General features: G+C 48.1%; 1 protein-coding gene across 2 annotated transcripts in view; it reads left to right on the forward strand.

Moving 5' to 3' along the window:
- The first annotated feature begins 130 nt into the window (after nucleotides 1-130).
- LOC121291627 overlaps nucleotides 131-19,929 on the forward strand; it is a 37,144-nt gene continuing 17,345 nt past the window's right edge. The window contains exons 1-10 of one of the 2 annotated variants that reach the window (XM_041213080.1): nucleotides 131-428; nucleotides 5,808-5,908; nucleotides 7,351-7,495; nucleotides 8,787-9,050; nucleotides 12,701-12,807; nucleotides 14,784-14,859; nucleotides 15,119-15,373; nucleotides 16,432-16,526; nucleotides 17,084-17,165; nucleotides 18,543-18,782. In XM_041213080.1, the coding sequence (XP_041069014.1) occupies nucleotides 220-428; nucleotides 5,808-5,908; nucleotides 7,351-7,495; nucleotides 8,787-9,050; nucleotides 12,701-12,807; nucleotides 14,784-14,859; nucleotides 15,119-15,373; nucleotides 16,432-16,526; nucleotides 17,084-17,165; nucleotides 18,543-18,782 (1,574 nt within the window). In that variant the 5' untranslated portion in view covers nucleotides 131-219. The remainder of the gene's footprint in view (nucleotides 429-5,807; nucleotides 5,909-7,350; nucleotides 7,496-8,786; nucleotides 9,051-12,700; nucleotides 12,808-14,783; nucleotides 14,860-15,118; nucleotides 15,374-16,431; nucleotides 16,527-17,083; nucleotides 17,166-18,542; nucleotides 18,783-19,929) is intronic. The other variant, XM_041213081.1, reaches the window with a different exon arrangement.

Raw genomic sequence — 19,929 nt, forward strand, 5'->3', positions numbered from 1 at the left:
ATGGCTGCGATCGAAAACCGGGCGTCTAAAACGGAACAGATGCCCCGCACTAATATGGCTGCTACCGGAAAAAGTCTGTGTCCAGGTGTTCGGCTGCCCCGCACCAATATGGCTGGCAGAGGAAACAGCCACGATGCCACGGGAGGGTTAGGCTGCCCCGCAAGGTCCCATCTTTCATGCTGGCCGCCCGCGGGTTGGGTGGCGGCGCCAGTCATAAAGATGGCGTCGCCAGGGTTGCACGATAGAGGCTTCGGGAGGTCTGGCCTGGCCGAGGGGGACGGCCGGCAGCGGCAACGGGGGACAGGGAGAGGCCGCAGGGGGAGCCGCGGCCTGGTCCAACTTGGTGACCAGATTCACCGCTGGAACCGCCTCAAGAGACAGCTGAACCTGCAGAGCGACGAGGAAATGGCCCGGAGACTGCTGGACGCGTGAGTCCGGGGGTCTCCTCATTGCCCCGGGCCCGTCAGAACCGGGAATCTATTCAAAACGATGCATCTGGTTCACATTGAGAGAGGGATCCTGGCCCTAAACAACAAGTTGCATTCATACAGCGCCTCTCACTACAACAAGTTGCATTCTACTGCGCCTTTCACTACAACAAGTTGCATTCGTACAGCGCCTCTCACTATAAGTTGCATTCGTACAGCGCCTCTCACTACAAGTTGCATTCGTACTGCGCCTTTCACTACAACAAGTTGCATTCGTACAGCGCCTGTCACTACAAGTTGCATTCGTACTGCGCCTTTCACTACAACAAGTTGCATTCGTACAGCGGCTCTAACTACAACAAGTTGCATTCGTACAGCGCCTCTAACTACAACAAGTTGCATTCGTACAGCGCCTCTAACTACAAGTTGCATTCGTGCGGCGCCTCTAACTACAACAAGTTGCATTCGTACGGCGCCTCTAACTACAGCAAGTTGCATTCGTACAGCGCCTCTAACGACAAGTTGCATTCGTACAGCGCCTCTAACAACAACAAGTTGCATTCGTACAGCGCCTCTAACGACAGCAAGTTGCATTCGTACAGTGCCTCTAACGACAGCAAGTTGCATTCGTACAGCGCCTCTAACGACAGCAAGTTGCATTCGTACAGCGCCTCTAACGGCAACAAGTTGCATTCGTACAGCGCCTCTAACGACAGCAAGTTGCATTCGTACAGCGCCTCTAACGACAGCAAGTTGCATTCGTACAGCACCTCTAACGACAGCAAGTTGCATTCGTACAGCGCCTCTAACGGCAACAAGTTGCATTCGTACAGCGCCTCTAACGGCAACAAGTTGCATTCGTACAGCGCCGCTAACGACTGCAAGTTGCGTTTGTACAGCGCTTCTAACGACAACAAGTTGCATTTATACGGCATCGCTAACAATAGCAACATGCATTTATACAGTGCCCATAATAACAACAACTTGTATTTATAAAGCACCTTTAACAGTCTAAAAGATGCTAAGTCACCTCGTATGAGAAATTATCAGACCTTCAATCTCGAGCCACACATGGAGAAATTATGGCACAAGCTTGGTCAAAGAAGGAGGTTTAAAGGATCTTCCTCAAGGAGGAAAGTGAGGTGGAGAGGTTTAGGGAGGGAATGCCAGAGCTTCGGGCACATGCAGCTGAAGGCACGGCCACCAACAGTGGAGCGATTTAAATCAGAGATGCTCAAGAGGTCAGAATTAGAGGAGCACAGAGATCTTGGTGGGATGTGGAACTGGAGGAGGTTACAGAGAACAGGAGGGGGCGCAGTCATGGAGGGATTTACAGTGAAGGGTGGGAATTTTAAAATCAAGGTATTGCTGCACTGGGAATTAATAAAGGTCAGCAAGTGCAGGGGTGATGAGCGTGTGGAGTGATATTACAGAGATTGCTGCAGATTATCTTGGTGATGGAGCACATCTCCAGTCAGATGATAACTGCACCCACTGCTAATTTGATGAATTTCGGTGTTCCCGCAAGTTCGTCTGTCGTTTTTTTCACACTTCACGCTCATCTTCTGGTACCTCATCCGAGCTCCCATTCTTCAGGGGAGTGATCTGGGCTGTGGGTGTTCATAGACTGTTTCACAAGGGGTGGCATCCCACCTGAGTCTGATTCCTTTCCGCACCCACCTGCCCCTCCCAATTTGTAGTTTCTGACACAGGTAGCAGTCGGGATTGTAAACCCTGATTGAAAGCTGTTCCAACTGAGGAAAATGCTGAGTAATGACTTTGCTGCAGTGTTCCCACTGTAGGAAGAGGTAAGCATCTAGATATCCCAACAGAACCATTATACAATCAGTGACAGATTCGCAGCACGATATTATTTTATTCATTCATGGGGATGTGGGCTTCACTAGCTGGACCAACATTTATTGCCCATCCCTAATTGCCCTTGTGGTGGTGAGCTGCCACCTTGAACCCCTGCAGTCCATGTGGTGTAGGTACACCCACAGTGCTGTTAGGGAGAGAGTTCCAGGATTTTGAGCAAGTGACAGTGAAGTAACAGCGATATATTTCCAAGTCAGGATGGTGAGTGATTTGGAGAGGAACTTCCAGGTGGTGGTGTTCCCTTGAGTCTGCTGCCCTTGTCCTTCTAGGTGGTAGAGGTCGCTGGTTTGGACGGTGCTGTCTAAGGACCCTTGATGAGTTGCTGCAGTGCTTCTTGAAGATGGTACACACTGCTGTCAGTGTGTTGGTGGTGGAGGGAGTGAATGTTTGTGGATGTGCCAATCAAGCGGACTGCTTTGCCTTGGATGGTGTTGAGCCTCTTGAGTGTTGTTAGAGCTGCACTCATCCAGGCAAGTGAGGAGTATTCCATCACACTCCTGACTTATACCTTGTAGATGGTGGACAGGAATGTGCGACGAGACCTGGGTGTCCTTGTACACCAGCCACTGAACGGAAGCATGCAGGTGCAGCAGGCGGTAAGGAAGGCAAATGGTATGTTGGCCTTCATAGCCAGAGGATTCGAGTACAGGAACAGGGATGTCTTGCTGCAATTGTACAGGGCCTTGGTGAGACCACACCTGGAATGTTGTGTGAGTTTTGGTCTCCTTATCAGAGGAAGGATGTACTTGCTATAGAGGGAGTGCAGCGAAGGTTTACCTGACTGATTCCTGGAATGGCAGGGCTGACATATGAGGAGAGATTGAGTTGATTAGGATTATATTTGCTGGAGTTCAGAAGAATGAAGAGGGAATTTCATGGAAATTTTAACAGGACTAGACAGGATGGATGCAGGAAGGATGTTCCTGATGGTGGGGGAGTCCAGAACCAGGGGTCACAGTCTGAGGATATGGGGTAGACCATTTAGAACTGAGATGAGGAGAAATTTCTTCACCCAGAGAGTGGTGAGCCTGTGGAATTTATTACCACAGAAAGTAATTGAGACCAAAACATTGTATGCTTACAAGAAGGAGTTAGATATAGCTCTTGGGGCGAAAGGAATCAAAGGGTATGGGGAGCAGGCTATTGAGTTGTATGATCAGCCATGATCATAATGACTGGCAGAGCAGACTCAAAGGGCCGAATGGCCTACTCTTGCTCCTAGTTTCAATGTTAGGTTTTGGGGAGTCAGGAGGTGAGTTACTCACCACAGGATTCCTAGCCTCTGACTTGCTCTTGTAGCCACAGTATTTATATGGCTAGTCCAGTTCAGTTTCTGGTCAATGGTAACTCCCAGGATGTTGATCATGACCGAATTAATAGTTGTCTATTTAACGTGGGCAAAATGAGGAGGACTTTTGATTGGCGTGGCAAAAACTACCACACCCGTTGATAAATGTCTCCATTCACCAGGCGCTTGTTAACTTTACTTCCCGAAACGTCTCATGAACCAAGTGGAGCTGTAAATGTATCCCGACACCTAGTGCTTTTTACAGGATCATACGGGGCAGCAGAAAACCATTCAGCCCATCGTGCCTGTGCTGGCTCACTGAAGGAGCTGTCCAGTTAGTCTCTCTCCCCCCTGGTCTTTTCCCATGTACCTGAAGCTTTCAGGCAGGCATTGCATTCCAGACCCGCTGCACATGTGTGTTTTTTATATATATACAAATTATGGTTCTTCTGACAGTTATTTCTGATCGTCTTGCCACTGGAAACATTTACTGTAACAACATGCCATTGTGTGGTTGCACTGTGTCATTCAGGGAGTCCAAGTAGCTGTGGTGACATGCGCTTTTACATGCATGTTGTAGTCGGGAGCTATGGATAGCCATCACAGAGGTTCCAACTTTATTTTTAATCACATTCCTGACCTGGAATCTCTCCTGTCCTTACTGCCTGCTGTTGGTTTGTGTTGGAAGGATTTGCAGGTTGCTGCTCAACCTGTTAGGCCCACACCACGAGCACACCTTCCTTTGTCGCCATGTCCGGGAGCGGGACTCAAACCTGGAGTGTCTGGCTGAGAGGCAGGGACGCTACCCACTGCACCACAGGACTTTCTTGTGTAATTCTGTTAAACCTCTAATAAATCTCTCTTTGACCTGTGGGGCAAACAACCCCAGCTTCTCCAGACTCTCCACATTGCTCAATTTTGAAGCCTCCTGCTCACATACCACCTTAACCTTTCTCCACTCCGGCCCTTGGTCATCAGGCTGTAGGATCAAGAGTGCTGTTGAAGTTCATACACTGCTTAGGAGCTCCACTTTCCCACCCTATCCCCATATTCCTAAATTCCCTTAATGTCCAAAAATCCATCAATCCCTGTATTGAATATACCCAACGAGGGTTCTCTGGGGTAGAGAATTCCGAAAACTCTCAGCCCTTGGAGTGAAGAAATTTCTCCTCCTCCTTGGTTGAAAATGGTTGACCCCTGACCCTGGGAGTTCTAGATTCCCCAGCCATTGGGAAACAACCTGTCCTAATCAAACATCTCCCAAGAATTTTATGCATTTCAGTGAGATTGCCTCTCATTCTTCTAAATTCCAGTGAGCATATCCGACTTGATCTCTCTTACGAGGACAATCTCCTCATCCCAGGAGCCAGTCTAGTGAGCCACTGCTGCACTCTCTTGCGGGCAAGTATGTCTTTTCCTAGGTAAAGGGACCAAAACTGCGCACAATGCTCCAGGTGCGGCCTCACCAAAACCCTGTGTCACCGCAGCGAGTCCTGCTTATTCTTCTCCTCCAACCACTTAGTAAAGAAGGCCGCCAACATATCATTTGCCTTCCTGAATTGCTCTCTGTACCTGCGTGTTAACTTTCAGAGGAGAAATGTTTTCATCCTACGTTTTGTGGTGATCGGGGGAGGCAGTGGCGTAGTGGTGTTGGTAGTCCAGAGACCCAGGGTATTGCTCTGGAGGCCCAAGGTTCGAACTTGAATTCAATAAAAATCTGGAACAAGTCAGATGACCACGAAGTCATTGATGATTGTTGTAAAAACCGATCTGATTCACTAATGTCCTTTAGGGAAGTGCTGGCCCAGCCAGCGACGCCCACATCCCATGAATGAATTTTTTTTAAAAACCTGGAAAGCGCTGCATGAGAGAGCAATGGAAGCAGATCCAGCAATGTCTTTGCAAAGGGAATTGGATAAATCCTGTGAAAAAGAAAGATTCGCAGAGCTGTGGGGAAAGAGCAGGAGCTGGGACTAATTGGGCAACTTGTCAGAGAGCCAGCGCAGGCACGATGGCCCGAATGGCCTCCCGCACTGTCAAATCCTGTGTCCAGGTCTGTGCCCAACCTACTGACAGCAGGCATTGCGGGATGGGCCTTTGAATGCCCTCCAGCCCCTCCCCCCACCTCCCTCTCCCTCCGGCTGCATCGAGTGCTGCAGTGGTGAGTTCCCTCTGTCAGGTTCAAGTGCTAAAGGGTGTCTCATTTCTCTCAGGTTTGTAAAGATCCACGTCAGCCCATCCAGCCCAAACCAGGCCGTGCTTCAAGTCTGCATCCGTGATGAAGGCGTGGTGACACACGGTGCCATCAGGAAAGGTAAACCTCACTGAATACGAATCAACATGGTCTCCCTCTGTGCCCTCCCCACCCTTTCTCTGATCTCCTCCTGAAGGCTGCTGGTGTGGAATTATAATGTGGGATGTGGGCAGTCGCTGGCATGTGCTGCCGATCCCTAATTGCCCTCGAACTGAGTGGCCATTTCTGTAGGTCTGGAGCCACAGGTAGAGCAGGGCAGGCAGATGGGTTTTTACAGCAATCGACAATGGTTTCATGGCCACCGTCACTGAGTCTAGCTTTTAAAACCAGATTCATTAATTAAATTTAAATTTCCCCAGCAGCCATGGTGGGATTTGAACCCACGTCTCTCCCCAGAACATTAGCCTGGGCTTCTGGATTACTAGACCAGTGACATTGCCACTGTCGCCAGGCGCTACCATCTCCGCCCTGGATGAGGAGGGGGGCCATTCAGCCTCTTGAGTCTGCTCCCCTATTCTATGAGCTCCCATTTACTTGTGCTCCATATCCCTTAGAAAATGCAAACCTATCCCTCCCAGTCTTTACCTGACCCCTAGCATCCACAACATTTTGTTTGGGTGAGAGATTTCCAGGGCTCTTTGTATGGAGGGTAGTTCTTCCTGATTCTACTGCCGAATAGACCAGCTCACATTCGAAGATTGTGTCCCCTTGTCCTTCGTTCATCCCACACCCCACTCATGACCATTTCACATGGGACTCGGGAGGCTGGTAGCTTATTCTCCCATTGGAGTGCTATCAGAGCAGCTACATACCCCGCCCACCATAATAAGGTAACGTACAGGCCACCCCTCAGTGGTTTACTTCCAATTGAGTTATAAGGTAGAGAAACACAGCAGCCAAATTGTGCACAGTGAGATCCCAAAAGTAGCAATGAGGTAAGGACCAGATGAGTTGTTTCTCATGTCAATTGAGGGATTAATATTGCCCCTCCGCCAGTGCAATGCTACCTCAGTACTGTCCATCTGGCAAAGCAGCACTCCATCAAAACTGACCCTCCAACAGTGCAGCATTCCCTTCATACTAATACTCCCACAGTGTTGTGTCCCTCAGTAGTCTCTCCACAGTCTAGCACTCCTTCAATACTAGTTCTCTGACAGTGCAGCACTCCCTCAGTACTATCCCTCTGACAGTGCAGCACTCCCTCAGTCTTGACCCTCTGACAGTACAGCACTCCCTCAGTTCTGCCCCTCTGACAGTGCAGCACTCCCTCAGTACTGCCCCTCTGACAGTGCAGCACTCCCTCAGCACTGACTCTGATCTCACATGAATCCAGAACCTTCCATCTCTGAGGTGAGAATGCTACCACACGGCTAATCTGACTCTTTTCGATGAAAGGTTATTTATTAAAGCTGAGAGAGAGAGAGTTGTTGCATTCTGATGCTGGGGCAAGCCACGAGTCAGGTGGTTGGTCAATGTGTTCCTTTTTGCTTGTCTTTTTCTAGAACAGGAGGATGCCCACAGCACCACTCCCTTCTGGCCATCGGCTGCAGTCGGCAATGAAAGGACACACACCTCACCGCCTGCGTCCTGGAAAATGGAAGTTCCCAGCGAATCGAAGCCCAGAGGGAAAAGGTCCCGTTCAGATAGGTGCGGTACAACATTGTGTAGGATAAAATTCTGGGTCAGAGGAATTGAATGGCCTCTGTCTCTCGATGCTGCCTGATGAAGACTAATAGTGGGTGCATATTCTACGGTTTTAAGTGTCGTATGCCTTTTGGCTAGTGGCTGGTACTTCCACCTCTAAGTCAGAAGGTTGTGGGCTATGTAAAGTCGTGCTGAGGGAGTGCTGCACTGTCTTTCGATGAGATCTTAAAACACAACCCTCTAGGCGAATGTACAAGATCCCTTGGCACCATTTCGAAGAAGAGCTGGGGAGTTATCCCCGTTGCCCTGACCAATATTTATCCCTCAGCCAACATGGGCAAAAAAAACCAGATTATCCAGACTTTCTCACATTGCTGTGTTTGTGGGAGCTTGCTGGGCGCAAATTGGCTGTCACGTTTCTTGAGTGACTGCGCTTCACAAAAAAAGCACTTCATGGGCTGTGAGTGGTCATAAAAAGCGCAATTTTTTTTTTCCAACTCGACCTGCAATCACGGTTGGAGCATGCGAAACAGAGGCACAGAGTTAGGGAACCGGGGACAAAGCTGGGATCAAATTGAATGGCGTGACCCTTTTCCTCATGTTGCTGTGGTCCTTTCGATTTGGGCTTGATTTCACCCTTAGTCCCTTGGGAACACATATCTAACAGACTGCAGCCGACCTGACATCATTAAATGGCTAAATTGAACATTTAATAGGTAGAATAAGGCAGCATTAGTGAACCACATGGGTTTTTACAACAGTCACTATTACTGAGACTAGCTTTAATAATTTCAGATTTATTATCTGAATTTAAATCCCACCAGCTGCCGTGGTGGGATTATGAACCCTCGTCCCCCCAGGGCCTATGGATTCTTAGTCAAGCAACATTACCATTATGCCACCATCTCCCCTGACATGTGTACATGTTATATGTACTTCAGTATCTGTAATGTAGGATTGGTTTGTAATTTTAATTCAACATTATCCTTTTGTTTAATATCCCATCAACCACTTCCCTGTTACCTGCTGAATTTGATTATTTATGTTACTACATGATTGGTGTGTGTTTGCATGTTTTTAACGGGATTACTTAGTCTCTTTATGAATTTTTCAGTGTAAGTCACACTGCAATTCAGCATTTGGGCTGCAAATGTGTTTCTTGACAAAAACACCATCATCATTCGCTACCTTCCCCTGGCAAATCGGATTGACTGAATCTCAAAGGGAGGGGGAGGGACATAGGTGATGACCGAGGGGAGCTGGCTCATGGATAACATGTCATTCGCTCTCCCAGGTTGGCGAGGGCCGGAAGCAGCAGCTCGCCTGATCTCCCGAAGGCAGCGCCTGAAAGCGAGCATGCCCTGCAGGTGGGCGGGAGGGTGCCACTGGGGAGACTCCCGCTCCCTCTGGAAGAGGCCACCCCCGGCAGGCCGAGACGGGACGGTCCGCGGCTGAGAAGCAGGGTCTTCATCGGTGACCAGGCGGCTCGGTGGAACTCACTGAAGGCCGACCTGGGCATGCCGAGCGACGAGGAGATGGCCAGGGTTCTGCTGGATGTGTAAGTCCTTCATCGCCCTCTCCCCGCTGTTCCCCTGCCTTGCGAGCTCAGAAAATCCTCGGGACTGCCCCAGACCGGGAGTCTGCAACCTGCAGCTCCGGAGCCACCTGCAACTCTTTAACACCTCATCCAGGGCAAAGCTGCCTGCTTCATCGGCACCTTAAACATTCACTCCCTCCACCACCAAGGCACAATGGCAGCAGTGTGTACTGTATACTAGACACACTGCAGCAACTCACCAAGACTCCTTAGACAGCATCTTCCAGACCTGTGACCTCTACCATCTAGAAGGACAAGGGCAGCAGATAGATGGGAACACCACCACCTGGAAGTTCCCCTCCAAGCCACACACCATCCTGACTTGGAAATATATCGGCCATTCCTTCACTGTCACTGGGTCAATATCCTGGAGTCGTCTTCCTAACAGCACTGTGGGTGTACCTACATCACACGGACTGCAGCGATTCAGGAAGGCAGCTCACCACCACCTTCTCGAGGGCAATTAGGGATGGGCAACGAAAGCTGGCCCAGCCAGCGACGCCCACATCCCATGGAAAAATAAAATAAATTTCAGCTCTCAGCCTTTTCCAGTTTGATCACATTAACATGGGAAAGTCTAAAAAGAAAATTAAGTCAAGAAAAGTTAGAGCTATATTTTTATTGTAAGGATAAAGGAGAAACATTGAGCTGCGATTGCAAATGATTATTTTAACGAAAAACATCATTTTGCTCCAAATAAACCTGTTTGAGTGGTACAGTGACACGGTGATTATAGCTAATGCCTTTGGTTTGAGGAGCAGGTTTTGTGGTTGAGACCATCCTTGTCTCTAATATAGCTGGGATGATGAATTATTCTGAATGAGCTATTAGAAGTTTTTTTTTAATCACAAGAATCAATAGCCTTCGAAAATTGCCATAATTCTATGCATCTTAAGTTGAAGTCTGTTTTAAAGATGCCTTTACTGGCAAAATTCAAATTGGAAACGTGCTGTTTTTCCATTCAATTAATAATGGTTGACTGTTTTACATTTTCATCTCAATTGTCTTAATTATGCAATTCGCACAAATTGATGTATAAAACCTGAACATGCAGATACTGGGAATACAAAGAGAAGAAAATTTTTTTAAATTACACAAAGCACGTCAAAAACGCGTTATTCAGAGTTTGGCCAATTTTAGTTTTGTTGTTTTTTAACATCTATTTTATTTCTTATACATGCATAGTATGCATTCTACCGGAGATGCTTGGCAACTCGCCATGTATTTGGTTTAGAAATGCCAAAATTTCGGCTTGCTGCTCCCAATAGCTTTTAGGCGGGTGCTGGAGCTGTGACTGACAAGGCCTCAGTGAAGTTAAATTTGCAGTGATCACAATTCAGTGGCCATGGATGCTGGTTTTTCAGAGCTTCTTGTCTGCATGTATTGCCCATCCCTAGTTGCCCTTGAGAAGGTGGCGGTGAGCTGTCTTCCTGAACTGCTGCAGTCCACGTGGTGTAGGTACGCCCAGAATGCTGTTAGGAAGGGAGTTCCAGGATTTTGACCCAGCAACAGTGAAGGAACGGCGATATATTTCCAAGTTCCTCTTTATTCTTTCATGGGATATGGGCATTGTTGGCAAGGCCAGCATTTGTTGCCCATCCCTAATTGCCCTTGAACTGAATGGCTTGCTGGAGTATTTCAGAGGGCATTTAGGAGTCATCCGCATTGCTGTGGGTCTGGAGTCATGTGTGGGCCAGACCAGGTAAGGACGGCAGATTTCCTTCCCTAAAAGGGCACTAGTGAGCCAGATGAGTTTTTACAACAATCGATGATAGTTGTCATGGTCACCGTCACTGAGACTCGCTTTATATTCCAGACTTATTTATTCAATTCAATTCAATTCCAACCGTGTACCCAGAGCATTAGCCTGGATTACTAGTCCAGTGACATTACCACTAATCCCCTTACGTCAGCACACTGAGTGGTTTTGAGGGGAACTTCAGGTGGTTGTGTTCCCAGGCATCTGCTGCCCTTGTCCTTCTAGGTGGTAGAAGGTGCTATCTAAGGAGCCTGGTGAGTTGCTGCAGTGCATTTTATAGATGGTCCACACTTGCTGCCGCTGTGCATCAGTGGTGGATGGAGTGAATGTGGATAGGGTACAGATCAAGTGGTAAGCACCTTTTTTCAAGTGAATTAAAATTCACAGGCTGCTATGGGAGGGTTTGAATTCATGTCTCAAAATTACTAGTCTAGTAACATAACCACTACATCATTGTACCTTAAGCCTGCCAACTGTGGATCAGTGGGTAGTAAGTCCCATTCCAAACACTTGAGCGTATAAGTCAGACTGGCAGTGCGGGGGTGCTGCACTGTCAGAGGTGCCACTTTCCATTTGCAACATTAAACCGAGGGACCCGGTTGTCCTTTTGGCTAGATCCCAGGACCCACTGCATGAAGAAGTGAAGGAGTGTTCTACCATGTGCGCTGGACCAACATTGAACTCCTCACCCAACCGCAGCTTAAAAAAAACCATAAAATGACCCACCCATGATCACGTGCCTGCTCATGGGATCTTGCTGTGCGCAAACCGGTTGCTGCGTTTCCAACATCACAACAGTGACTACGCCTAGCGGAGTTAGTTGTAAAGTGCCTCAGGAAGTTAGTCCTTGCAGCAGCAGACCCCAGTCCATGTTGCTGGTTGTATTGTGGACAGGTGGAAGGGGAGAGTCGTTCAATCAGTCAAGGATGCCTCTGGATTCCAGGCAGGATCTCCAAGCTGATGGAGCGCCAGAAATTAAGCACATAAGAAATGGGAGCAGGCCATTCCGCCCCTCACACCTGTTCCATCTGTCATTAAGGACATGGCTGATCTGATTGTGCCCTTAACCCCACTTTCTTGTCTGCCCCACCATAACCCTTAACCTCCTGGTTAATCAAAAATCTGTCTACCTCAGACTTGAACATATTCGATGACCCAGCCTCCACTCCTCAACAGGAAGAGAATTCTAAATGCCAACAACCCTCCTCACCTCCATCTTAAATGGGAAACCCTTCATTTTTAAACTGTGTCCCGTAGTTCTAGATTCCCCCACTAGGGGAAGCATCCTCTCAACATTCACCCTGTTGAGCCCCCCTCAGAATCTTAGGTGTTTCAGTAAGATTGCCTTTCGCTCTTCTCAACTCCAGTGGGTGCAGGCTCCAACCTTCTCAACTCTTCCCCCTTCCACATTTTGGAGACAAACTCTGATAGAGCCAAGTTTGAAGAAGGTAGGTGAAGTGGGGTCAGTGGGGTGCAACAGTTCTCTTCAAAATGGCAGGCTGGAGGCGAATAATTGGCTCTGATTGAGGGCAGAAGGGGGACAGTATTGAGGGATTTGGTACTGGTTTGGGAGGGAGCCAGTTACACTTCGCTGTTCTCCAAGTTGTACGGAACTCCAGTCTGATGCGACATGGCAGAGCAGACCAGCTCAGGACAGAGGTGACCTGATTTCAGGCCACAATATGGAGGAATCCTCCCTGTTTTAATATGATCCTAATACTCATGTGGGTCACCTCAAAGACCTGCCCCCAATTCCCTTAGTTTAACCTCAGTATCACAAGAGTGTTCGAAACACCCTGTCCCGACTTCCTTGGCAGGTTAAGACTTAATCTAAGTTTCTTGAATTCTCAAGGTTTATAGAGAAGCGAATGAATCAGCCAGGACCCAGTTGCACTGTCCGGGAGATGGGCCTCAATGAAGAAGCGGACGTTACTCGCGATTCCGTCAAGGAAGATAACGGTTTGTATTTCCTTAAGATTCTTTGGTATACTCTGGATGTGACAGAGGTTGGGTAGAGGGCTAGAGACAGAAGGAGTCGGGCACGAGTGCCAACTTAGTCCAAACGCCCTAAAACGCAAGCTTTGTTCTGTATATAAGAATAAGTCCACTCAATTATTCCTTTGGCCTGGATGAAACCAGGGAGCAATGGAGAAAAGTCAGCTCCAGAGTTCCCGTGGCTCATGAAAAACCTGGAAAAGTCATGAGGAATTTCCAAAAGAGGCCCAAAGTCATTGAAAAGCCATGGAATTTTATAAAGACAGAGATGAGACTTTTCTGACTTTGGCAGAATTCCAACCTTTTCCAATGTTTTTCCAACATCCGCTTCTCCCTCTCCGTAATGTTTGCTTTTTTTTTATGTTCGTTCTTGGGATATAGATTTTGAGCCAGCAACAGTGAAGGAACATCGATTTAGTTCGAAGTCAGGATGGTGAGTGGCTTGGAGGGGAACTTGCAGACGGTGGTGTTCCCATGTGTCTGCTGCCCTTGTCCTTCTAGATGGTAGCTGTCGTGTGTTTGGAAGGTGCTGTCTAAGGAGTCTTGGTGAGTTCCTGCAGTGCATCTTGTAGGTGGTACACACTGCTGCTACTGTGCGTCGGTGGTAGAGGGAGTGAATGTTTGTGGATGGGATGCCAATCAAGTGGGCTGCTTTGTCCTGGATGGTGTCAAGCTTCTTGAGTGTTGTGGGAGCTGCACTCATCCAGGCAAGTGGGGAATATTCCATCACACAGGCTTTGGGGAGTCAGGAGGTGAGTTACTCGCTGCAGAATTCCTGCCTCTGACCTGCTCTTATAGCCACAGTATTTATTTGGCTGGTCCAGTTCAGTTTCTGGTCAATGGTAACCCCAGGATGTTGATAGTGGAGTGTTCAGCAATGGTAATACCATTGAATGTCAAGGTGCTTTGCCCATCCAGAATAGACAGTTGATCCCATAAGCACTTTGTATGCAAAAACAATATAGCCTTGTGAGAAGTTGAGGTTATTAGATAAGTGACAAACAAAGTTCCCATGTTTGTATGAAGCCTCAAATACCAGAATTTGTGGATGTATTAGAAAGAGAAAATGTTTGTGAAATACCTCAATTTGGTTAAAGATATGTTGTGGAAAAGTCATGGAATTTTATTTTACTGATGGTGCAGGAACCCTGGAGATCGCGAGCATGTCCTGTAGCTCATTCAGGAAGCTGCGTTTTTTTAATTCTTTCATGGGATGTGGGCTTCGCTGGCTGGGCCAGCATTTATTGCCCATCCCTAGTTGCCCTTGAGAAGGTGGTGGTGAGCCGCCTTCTTGAACCGCTGCAGTCCATGTGGCGTAGGTACACCCATCGTGCTGTTAGAGAGGGTATTCCAGGATTTTGACCCAGCAACAGTGAAGGAACGGCGATATATTTCCAAGTCAGGATGGTGAGTGACTTGGAGGAGAATTTCCAGGCGGTGGTGTTTCCATCTATCTGCCATGGACACCCCTGCGTCCACCACTCCTTCAGGTGCACGTGTGTCCATTCCAAGTTTCCTCCTGACGTTTTGACAGCGACCTTGACACTTGAAGACGCGGGGTTCTGCACACGCGTGTAAACTGGCGAGGACGTTCACATCTCACATACACAAAAACGCAGAAGCGGTTTTGTTTTTTGAGCCCGCAGAGATGTGCACAATGAATCGAAACCTGGCTGACCTTCTGGACGCAGAGAGCATCTCTGGCACGAGAAAGGCTATAGCTGGCTTCTGCAGAAATGCAAACAGTGTCTTGTAGGCTGACAATAGCTCTGCCTGTTCCGAAAGTGAATTCTAAAGTATGTCATTGGCTGCAAGGTGCCTTGGGACCTCCTGAGGTTGTGAACGGTGCTGTAGAAACACAAAGGTTTTCTGATTGCTTCTAGTCTTTTCCAGACATCGGTACGTGTTTTAATTGTTCTTTTTTGCCAATCTTCCCCTAGAACAAGATGACTTGGACAGCATCCCCTCACTGTCAGCAGGATCAGAGTCGACTGTGACCTTATCACACCCCAGCAGGTACCGTACCTCTCAAATGTCAGTGAAACAATGAAACACCATCCCTCCCCCACCCCCAACAATGGGTGTGTCGGAGTATTCCCATGGGCGGTTCGTGCCCTGTGTACGCGTCAGTTGTACTGAGAAGTCCGTGCGCTATCCCGGCAATACCCCCGGTTTCATGGTTCCCGTTGTCGTTCTCCACCTTTTCGATGTTCCCCGATTTCTCTCTCCCTCTCTCTCCTCGGTCTCTGCTCTCTGATGTTCTCTCTCCTCTCAGTATCGGCAGCTTTGAGGATGACACAGACATCTCCCTCTTCAGCGGCGCCGACTCCCTGTCGGAGAGCGTTTGGAAATCTCCAGGGATGGCGAGCAGGAGGCCCGAGTGTCTGGCACTCCCCAATCCTGGAGGAAAGGTGGGACCTGAGGAATGGGAGTCAGACAGCGAAGGCCACAGGTTTGATCACCACAATTCCAAAAACAGAGATCCTTATCCAAGAAACACAGAAATGGAACCGACTGTCCCATCGGAAGCGTAAGTAATACTGACGCTCTTTTTGAGTGATTCCCTTCCTTTCACGAGCAAGGGAATACATGGGCACAGCTATCAACATCCTGGGGGTTAGCATTGACCAGAAACTGAACTGGACCAGCCATATAAATACTGTGGCTACAAGAGCAGGTCAGGGGCTAGGAATCCTGCAACAAGTAACTCACCTCCTGACTCCTCAAAGTCTGTTCACCATCAACAAGGCACAAATCAGGAGTGTGATGGAATACTCCCCACTTGCCTGGATGAGTGCAGCTCCTACAACACTCAAGGAGCTTGACACCATCCAGGACAAAGCAGCCCACTTGATTGGCACCCCATCCACAAACATTCACTCCCTCCACCATCCACGCACAGTGGCAGCAGTGTGTACCATCTACAAGATGCACTGCAGGCATTCTTTGGGGCTCCTTCGACAGCACCTTCCAAAACATGACCTCTGCCACCTCGAAGGACAAGGGCAGCAGACACATGGGAACACCACCACCTGGAAGTTCCCCTCCAAGGCACTCACCATCCTGACTTGGAAATATATCGCCATTCCTTCACTGTCGCTGGGTCAAAATCCTGGAACTCCCTCCCTAACAGCACTGTGGGTATATCTACACAACATGGACTGCAGCGGTTCAAGAAGGCAGTTCACCATGTATCCTGTGAAAAAATGGGGAAAAAAACCACTGTCACCCAAAGATAAATTGTTTTTGTCGGCAGTGATTCTCTGTAGTGCCAACAGTTTCTGTATAATTCGTGTTGTTTAGATTGGACGTGGAAACCCCAATATGTTGTAGGAGAGCCCTGAGCTGCCAGTGTCAGCTGTGGCTCAGTGGGTCGCACACTCACCTCTGGGCCAGAAGGCTGTGGGTTTAAGTCCCGCTCCAGTGACTCCCACATTCCTGCCTCCCTATGTTCAATGGCATCACCCAATTCGACCGTGTGTGCGTGCGGTGGTTTTGAGCGGGGTTGAGGGTGAGGGGGGCCAGGTACTGCATCACCACTCACCTTTTGTTAAAACAGTCACCAAACTCCGTGTTTCCGTCCTCCAGAATTCCCGAGCGGCGTCGATCTTCCATTGGGGAAATTATCCCAGTCTGCGTTGGTGGTGGAGGTGCCGGGCAGACCTGTCCTGCAGTCAAAATAGGTAGGAGTTCCTGAGAGTTTAACGTGGTTCAGTGACGTGCATCCCTCAGGACTCGTGTGCACTTGTTGTAGGTACTGGATGGATGATAAGCTCCTTACTTATTCTTTTCATGGGATGTAGGCGTTGGTGGCAGGGCCAGCATTTGTTGCCCATTCCTTATTGCCCTTGAACAGAGTGGCTTGCTCGGCCACTTCAGAGGACAATGAAGAGTCAAATACATTGTAACAGGGCACAATGCTGAGCTATATAGACGGCACTGAAGGAGGCCTCTCAGCCCATCACAGGTGTGCTGGCTCTTTGAGGGAGTTGTCCAATAGGTCCCACTGCCCAGTTTTGCCCTGCCTGGTTCCCCCCCTCCCCAAGATCGAATCAGGACTTTGGCCTGTGAAAAGAGGCTGCTGCAATTTGCGTCCATAACCCTGAGGCACTGCACTTTGTGGTCTGGGTGGTGGGGGTGGGGGGGAGCGCTTTGGCGTCGTTGCTGAGAGCTGTCATAGGGCGCTCAATTTAAATGGCAGCCTTTTAACCAATGTCTTGCTGTCTTGATTTTTCCACAGAGCAAGAGGATCTGTGCAGCTCTCCTTCACCAGTGGCCTCAGGGGGATCCGAGTCCACAGTCACGTTATCACATCCGAGCAGGTAAAGGAGCAGACCCCCCCAACCCACTTATTCAGTGTTTCACAGGGGTCAGGGCACATGAGGGGAAACTAGCAAGGGGGGGGTAGGCCGCATGATTGACAAATGAGCGTCGACATGGGGAAATGCGAGGTGACGATGCGAGGGAGGTCGCACATACCTGGAAAAATGGGAGTGTAAAGGTGATGAGGCCTCAAATCCTCCCTTTGTGTAGGGCTATCGCCCTATCGGCTGGTGTAGAAACAGTTACAGCTGTGATGGTGGAGGGGGAGCATTGACGTTAATCAGCCTGTGAATCACCATGGCTGTTCTGCACATGAATTGCCACAACGATCTATTTACATGTGTCTCCACGAAATGCTGCGGAACAGATGGAGGCCATTCGGCCCATCGCCTGTGCCAGCTCATCAATCAAGCTGTCCAGTTAGTCCCGCTCGCCCTGCTCTTTCCCCAGAACCCTTGCCAAATCCTAACCCTTTTCAGGGAGGCCTTTTATTCCCCAATTCTTCTTTGCATGGGATGTGGGTGTCGCTGGCAAGGCCAGCATTTGTGTCGCCCATCCCTAATTGCCCTTGAACTGAGTGGCTTGCTCGGCCATTTCAGAGAGCAGTCAACCACATTGCTGTGGGTCTGAACTCGCATGTTGGCCAGATGGCATATTGACTTCACCAAAGTGGATAATTTTAAACAAATCGATGATCGTTTCACGATCGCCAATACCAGAAACTAGCTTCCACTTCCAGATTTATTAATTCAGTTTAAATTCCACCAGTTGCTACCACACTGATATTTTTAAAAAATTCAAGAGTCAACCACATTGCTGTGGGTATAGGCCAGACAGATTTCCTTCCCTAAAGGGTATTACGGAACTAGGTGGGTTTTTAATGACAATGATTTCATGGTCATCATCAGACTTTTTTATTTAATTTACATTTTATCATCTGCTGTGGAGGGATTTGAACCTGGGTCCCCAGAACATTACCCTGGGTCTCTGGAATACTAGCCCAGTGGCAGTACCACTAGGCCACCAGTTCCCCCTTGGAAATTTGTGACATTACCACTACACCTCTGTCTCCTCCACAATTCTTCCAATTCCCTTCCTGGGTGAATTTCCTTCCACCACCATTTCAGGCAGCAACTTCCAGATTCTAATAATTTGTTGTTTATTTTTTAAAAAGTAGAAGTTCTGCACGTCACCCCCTCTCCCACTCCACCTACCTTCCCCCAGTCCTTTTGCCAATTATGTTAAATCGGTGTCCTCTGGTTACTGAGCCTCCTGCCGCTGGAAAGTGTCTCTCCCCGCTCCCCTCTATCTATCCAAACCCCTTCACGTTCTCTCTTTCTCTCTCTCTGAATCAATACTCTTCCTCCGTCTGCCAGTGATCTCAGCCTCGAAGAGGATTGCCAGCTTGGCATGGCCGCACTATCTGAGAGCGAGACCGATGGGCCAGAGACAGAGGCGGCCAGGAGGAGAAAGCAGCCGGTTCGCCCGGGCCGGAATTGCGGGTGTGAGCGACCTGGGACGCTGGACATCGGAGAACAGATCGAGCGTTGGAACTTGGTGAAGGAACGCTTGAAGCTGAAGAGTGACGAAGAGATGGCCAGAGCACTCCTGGACTTGTAAGAACCCATTCACCTTTTCCAAAATAAAACAGAATAACACCAGTCCTTCTTCAGGAGCTGTCACGGAATAGCTGTTTACGAGGGAAAGGATTTGATGAGGGTTAGGTGCGGTGACTAGTCTATACACAAATTCTTGTAGGTTCTTAAGTGTAGGTTGTCAATGCAAGGGAGCCTCGATGTATCTGTAAGCTGTGGAATTCTCTGTGTAATCCCCGTCACCTTTATACTTTCCCCTCCTGTGAAAACCTCATTGACCAAGCTGTGACTCTGTTCTAATATCCCCTCCTTTGCCTGGGCAACAACTGTTTTTCCATTATTCCTCCATTTGGGGCATTTTTCGGCCTTTCAAATGCTAACTAGGTGCAAATTATGACGGGACAGTGTGTGTGTGTTTGTATAATCATACTGAGTATATGTGTGTGTGTGTGTATGTGTGTGTATATATAATGGCATTGTGAGTGTGTATATAATGGCATTGTGTGTGTGTGTGTATATAATGGCATTGTCTGTGTGTGTGTGTATATAATGGCATTTTGTGTGTGTGTGTGTATATAATGGCATTGTGTGTGTGTGTATATAATGGCATTGTGTGTGTGTGTGTGTGTGTGTGTGTGTGTGTGTGTGTATATAATGGCATTGTGTGTGTGTGTGTGTATATAATGGCATTGTGTGTGTATATATGTAATGGCATTGTGTGTGTGTATATATATATAATGGCATTGTGTGTGTGTGTGTATATATAATGACATTGTGTGTGTGTGTGTATATAATGGCATTGTGTGTGTGTGTATATAATGGCATTGTGTGTGTGTGTGTATATATAATGGCGTTGTGTGTGTGTGTGTGTATATAATGGCATTGTGTGTGTGAGTATATAATGGCATTGTGTGTGTGTGTATATAATGGCATTGTGTGTGTATATAATGGCATTGTGTGCGTATATAATGGCATTGTGTGTGTTTATATATAAAATTGCATTGTGTGTGTATATATATATAATGGCATTGTGTGTGTATACATATATAATGGCATTGTGTGTGTGTAAATATATAATGGCATTGTGTGTGTGTGTATATATATAATGGCATTGTGTGTGTGTATATATATAATGGCATTGTGTGTGTGTATATAATGGCATTGTGTG

This window comes from Carcharodon carcharias, chromosome 19, assembly GCF_017639515.1.
Source record: "Carcharodon carcharias isolate sCarCar2 chromosome 19, sCarCar2.pri, whole genome shotgun sequence".
Lineage (NCBI taxonomy): Eukaryota > Metazoa > Chordata > Chondrichthyes > Lamniformes > Lamnidae > Carcharodon > Carcharodon carcharias.